At 34.0% G+C, this 6,076-nt stretch overlaps 1 protein-coding gene across 1 annotated transcript; it reads left to right on the forward strand.

The window, feature by feature from the left end:
* Positions 1-1,273: 1,273 nt before the first annotated feature.
* LOC134249361 (nardilysin-like) lies at positions 1,274-6,010 on the forward strand (the record flags this gene model as incomplete). Its single annotated transcript, XM_062731718.1, has 10 exons — positions 1,274-1,730; positions 2,062-2,166; positions 2,251-2,410; positions 2,602-2,652; positions 2,824-2,870; positions 3,003-3,078; positions 3,232-3,283; positions 3,495-3,578; positions 5,662-5,728; positions 5,883-6,010. Coding segments are annotated over exons 1-10 (812 nt in total), but the record flags the coding sequence as incomplete, so codon positions are not given.
* Between the last annotated feature and the right edge of the window lie 66 nt (positions 6,011-6,076).

Consider the following 6,076-nt stretch of genomic DNA (forward strand, 5'->3'; position numbering starts at 1 on the left):
GCGGCCATAGGGCAGAAAATCAGTGCATGCTATTTTGATATACCTATCAGCGTTTCACATCATTGAACATGCTGGTCAACAATGACCCTAATTTCCATCTACCGGTATATAATGCAGAAATAAAATTGATTACTAAAATGTGTTTGAATTTCTTTCAGGATTAATTAATTTTGAACATAATCTGATGGTTCCATTCTGGTGAATTAGATATGTGCATTCTAACATTTACAAATAAAATGCTTAAAACTGAGTATTAAAGAGACAGAGATATTAACAATAATTAGATTGACATGTCAGTAAAAATAATCATGACTGAAAAAAAATATTTGGCAAAATTAAAAAAGAATTTTCTAAAATCCCGCTAGTATGGAAATTGGCCATATAATGATGAGATCTATTTAAATCTAATTCTTAGTGGTGGAAAATAATTAATTCACGTTTAATTTTCTGTATAAAAAATAAATGGAACACAGTATAAATCACAGAAAATAAAGAAATTGAATTATTTATTTGATACACCCGATAATTGTGATTAATTTGTTCATGTTCAGTTTAATTCATACATGTACGTGTGAAACCCTTCTTCCTTCAATAAATAATCATTCAATTTGTTTCTTTGTGCGTACTGTTCATACATGTAAGGAGCCCCGGCATACTACCCAGAATCAATTTCTACTGCCTTTTATAGTTCCATTGTTTATTGCAAATCTTATTTCTGAGTTAGCTCCGCCCATTAAATTAATAAACCCCGCCCACTGGGACTACTGGGACTGCTTTCTGGGACTGCTGGGACTGCTCTCTGGGACCGCTGGGACCGCTCTGGGACTGCTGTGGGACTGCTCTGGGAGCGCTGTGGGACTGCTGTGGGACTGCTTTAGCAGTCCCAGAAAGCAGTCCCCGGGACTGCTCTGGGACTGCTTTGTGTCAGGTTGGGTCTGGTCGGTACTGTAACTTCAGGGAAGTTGTCAAACATTTTTCATAAAAAGCCCTTTGATATGCCTTTCTGCAAACTATACTGACTTAATAAAATAATTCATATATCCCAGAAGCCAAAAGAAGTTGTATTTTTCAATACAGCAAATAACTATTGACTTTGGTTAATTATTTGTTGTTTAAAGTCCCTCTCGAGAATTTTTCACTCATATGGAGATGCCACCACTTGCTGGTGGAGGGCTACAAATTTTGACATATTACTACAACCATAATGAGCAGTAAGAGATTTTACTGTGGCAGTACCTTCTGCGACATGACACCTTGGTTTATACGGTCTCATCTGAAGGACTGTTGCCATATCCCACAGTAGGATTCGAACCCATAATGTAATGATCAACTCCTTACTGTGGACTATAAAGCAGATAGCAGATGCTCTAACCACTGCCCCACACAGAAGAACAATTACTTTGACAGGAATGGATATTTATATTGATTGTATGATTTTTTTAATAATGTTTCTTTAAATAGGTAAAGATTGAGTGATTATTTTGGTATTTTGAAGATATTTTGCCACAGCAGTGGAAAGTGGCCACAGCTACAATGGATTTGAACTGAACACCACTGCCACCCAGTTTGTGGTGAACCTGACCCTTACTGACCGAGGACTTGAACAGTTTGAGGAAGTTCTACTGACAGTTTTCCAGTATGTACACTTACTGAAGAACAAAGGACCACAGAAGCAGTACTTTGATGAGATGAAGATAGTGGAGGAAACCAAATTTAGATTTAAAGAAAAGGTAGATGTTTTAGACAGGTAGAGAGAGAGTAGGTATTGTAGTAAGGTAATAAATAGATAGGAGTTTTAGTCAGGTAATGAACAGATGCTTATTCATAAAAAAAAAGTCTTAAAGGAAGAGTTTTAACAAGATAAACAAAAAATTAGATGTATAGTCAGTTCAAGTCATGACTGATGTTTTAAGTAAAGAAAGGTAAGTGTTTTAGTTTTGTAAAAAAAAAATGTTTGCAGTACTCAAGATCTATTGAGGAATACAAATATGTCCCATTTTACTCCAGTTTTTTTGAAAATATTTTACTCCAGTTTTATGAAAATATTTTGTTATGGTTTAGGGAGATGCAATGGATTATGTGGAGAAAGTCTCAGAAAACATGCAGATATTTTCCCCAGAAGATGTTTTAACTGGCAGAGATTTAATGTATGAGTATGACCCAGAGGTAGGTCTAGTGTAAAATATCAATAACTTGATGAAATCCAATAAATGTTAAGAATTTAATTTTGAGGGTTTTAAAATTTTTCAGTCGATTGTTAAGTGTCTGGCAGATCTAAGGGCAGACAACTGTTGTATTTTCCTGTCATCCAAACAATTATCAGATAAATGTGACAGACAGGATATAAAATGGAGCCCTGTAAAGTATGGAGTGGCAGAAATCAAACCGGAGTGGATTCAAAGATGGCAAGGTGGTATTTCAGAGTATGAATGCACTGTTTACTAATTTCATAAAACCAATAGACTACATAGAAACAAAAGAAATGAATTTTTATTTAAATCAGTTTGACCTAGATTTCATTAAGTCATGAGCCTTAAATCTTTGTTCACTTAAGGCAAGATTTAAAACTAAATCTTAATGGTTATATGCATTTTCTTTCAGACCCACCTAAAAATCCTGACCTTTGCTTACCAAAACCAAACAAATCAATAGGTATGTAATATGTAATGATGAGGTTATATTGTAAATCATGTTATTCTCAGTATTTAAAATTAGAACTCGAATTCATATTTACACGAGGCTTGGATATCAGGTTACTAAAGAATATACATTAGATATCTTGTATATTCCTGTGTGTGTTAATTTGTTCAATCTATTTTACAGCTACAGATTTCACATTAGCAGAGGTGGAAGCAAAGTACTGTACAAAGGTGGGACTTGTTTCATGGCTTATTTTATTGTTCAAAATTTAAAATAAACTGTTGATTCAAATTAATATGTGTGATTATTCTTGTACAATGTTCATGTATATAATGTATAATTGGAAGGTTTTCTCAATTCAGCATCCTATCACTCTCTCGGAAAATGAGTTGTGTACATTGTACTACAAGAAGGATATGAAATTCAAAGTGCCAAAAGGTAAATGGTTCACTCCTAAAAAAGAGAGAGATTCCGATAATGCATCACAATTCTAAATTAACCAATTTCAATATCTTATAGAAATAAGTATTTTACATTTTGTATAATTATGGCTAAAGCTTCATGGCTTACAACTAAAAAAATCTTTTGTAGCCTATGTGTGTGTTCAGTTGATGTCACCTGTAGCCAGCCAATCAGTGAAGAGGTAAGAATAACTTATCTGTGCTTTCAGTTGATGTCACTAGTAACTAGCCAATCAATGAAGAGGTTATAATAGCTTATGTGTATGTTCAGTTGATGTCACCAGTGGCCAACCAATCAGTGAAGAGTTAAAAATACCCCAATTTTGCTGAATATTTTACATACTGTACGTATAGACAAGTGTGATGAGTAATTGTATTAATGGTATTTTGCAGCCAAGGTCTGCTGAAAATATTTGAGGCTGTGATGAACCATAAATTGGATGCCCCTACATATCCTGCTATCATGGCTGGCTTTGAGTAAGTTATTTCCTGATTCTGATCTTGAGGATTTGTTCCAGTACTACATCCATTGTCATAAAACATATATCTGTGTATCATAGTTGACTAATTCTTTTTATGCCCCAGTAAACGAAGTTTTGGGGGTATATAGTTTTTGTCGTGTCCGTCTGTCTGTCACTCTGTCTCTCTGTTTGTCAGCAAAAACTTTAACCTTGTCCATAACTTTTGATTTAGAGGAGCTATGACTTTCATATTTCACATGTGTATTTCTTGTGACAAGACCTTACTTTGGGTACCACCAAATTTGACCTTTTGACCTTGACTTTGGAGTTTGACCCACTTTTACATGAAAATTTTAAAATTTTACTTTGGCCATATCTTTTGAACAGTAGACACCAGGACATTTATACTTCACATATGTAATGTTTGTTGAAAGACCTTTCACTGGATACCAACAACCTTGACCTTTTGACCTTGACCTTGTAGATTTCCGTACTTGTGAAAAAACTTTAACCTTGCCCATAATTTTTGAATGGTAAGGGTTAGGGCTTTCATGTTATCCTTGTGAGAAAACCTTTCATTGGATACCAAGAACTTTGACCCTTTGTCCTTGACCTTTGAGATTAACCTACTTTAAAAAAGCAAACCTTGACTCTTACTTTTAAAGATTAGGGCTAGTGCTTTCATACTTTACATATTTGATCTTTATGACAAGACCTTTCATTTGATAACAATAACTTTGACCCTTTGACCTTGACCTTGGAGTTTGACCTACTTTTTAAGAAATTGTACGTTGACCATAACTTTTGAACAGTAGACACCAGGACATTTATACTTCACATATGTAATGTTTGTTGAAAGACCTTTCACTGGATACCAACAACCGTGACCCTTTGACCTTGACCTTGTAGATTTCCTTCCTTGTGAAAAAACTTAAACCTTGGCCATAACTTTTGAACGGTAAGGGATAGGGCTTTCACACTTCATATGCGTAATCCTTGTGAGAAGACCCTTTATTGGATACCAAGAATTTTTACCCTTTGACCTTGACCTTTGATATTGGCCTACTTTAAAAAATGCACACTTTGACCATAACTTTTAAATAGTTAGGGCTAATGCTTTCATACTTTACATATTAAACTCTTGTGACAAGACCTTTCATTTGATAACAAGAACTTTGACCCTATGACCTTGACCTTGGAGTTTGACCTACTTTTAAAAAGAATTAGCCTTGGCCATAACTTCTGAAGGGGTAAGGGCTATTGCTTCCATACTCTCCATAAGTATTCTATGTTGCAAGAGCTTTCATTTGATACCAATTACATTGACCTTTTTACCTTGACATTGGAGATTTTTGTACCTATTGAAAAAATGAAACATTGGCTTATTTTCAAAGAACTTTATTCGGTAATAACCAATATTTGCCCCCCAAATCAAACTTTGATGGAGGTATATTTAATTAAGTTCTTAAACAGGGGAGTATATGCTGACTTCAAAGCACTGAATATTTTCATAAGTAATCACGTCATATGTACTTAATGACTTCACAAACATGACGTAAATTTCGGTTTTTAATGAATTCTACAGAAAAATGTACATATTTCGTCGATATTTTGAGTAAAAGTCACTGAGCGCATGTGTGTTCAGGATCAATATTTTGATATAATGTGTAGAATGATAGTATCAAAAAAATATGTAAATATAAATCCTGAACAAACATGCGCTCTATAAATTTAAAAGCTAAAACTGTTGAAATTTTGTCCATTTTGTCCTCTTTCTGAAAAAATTTCTAAAATTGGACTAGTTTGTGACGTCATAAAAACAAAAATTGTGAATAAACTGCTTTGAAACTATAATATGTTCTGTTAATTTATATTTCTCATACAATTTATTGAATTCAGCACATTTCATGAAGTTTTCAAAATGTAACTTTTGTTACTTCACAATTGTTTTCCAGTGAGAATAACCAATACTTTTGTTACCAATGAATTAAATTACCATTTAAGAAAAGCTGAATCTTTACTATGTTGCCATACGGGGGCAACTGTGTTTCACAAAGTTTAACACATCTTGTTCTGATTAAAATTGTTTAAATTTTCAGCTACTCAATCACTGTGGATGATACAGGTCTTAAATTCAAAGTGAATGGATTCAACCAGAAATTACCTGTAAGAATTCTTTTCAAGCTGTGAAATTCTTTTTTGTTTTATAATCTCCTTTTGTGGATGGAGGCCCCTATGGGAAAATTTTTTAATACCTTGGCCCTGATGTAAAGTGTTGCTGAATCTAAGAGGCCTGTATTGGTTTGTTACTGGTTTGTAGGAGCTGTTTGATCTACTTTTGACGGCTGTTTTTGACTACACCTGTAATGATGAGTTGTTTCCAATCATGAGAAATAAAGTGAAGAGGGAGATTTTTAATGCCATTATCAAACCAGCTGAGCTTGTCAGGCAAGGATATCTAAGTTGATTAGAAATCGCTGTTGGTTCCAAGGAAATCATCATTTTAGCCATAAT

The sequence above is a fragment of the Saccostrea cucullata genome, unplaced genomic scaffold (assembly GCF_032062105.1).
Source record: "Saccostrea cucullata isolate Sc308-1 unplaced genomic scaffold, CSIRO_AGI_Scuc_v1 ctg12363, whole genome shotgun sequence".
Lineage (NCBI taxonomy): Eukaryota > Metazoa > Mollusca > Bivalvia > Ostreida > Ostreidae > Saccostrea > Saccostrea cuccullata.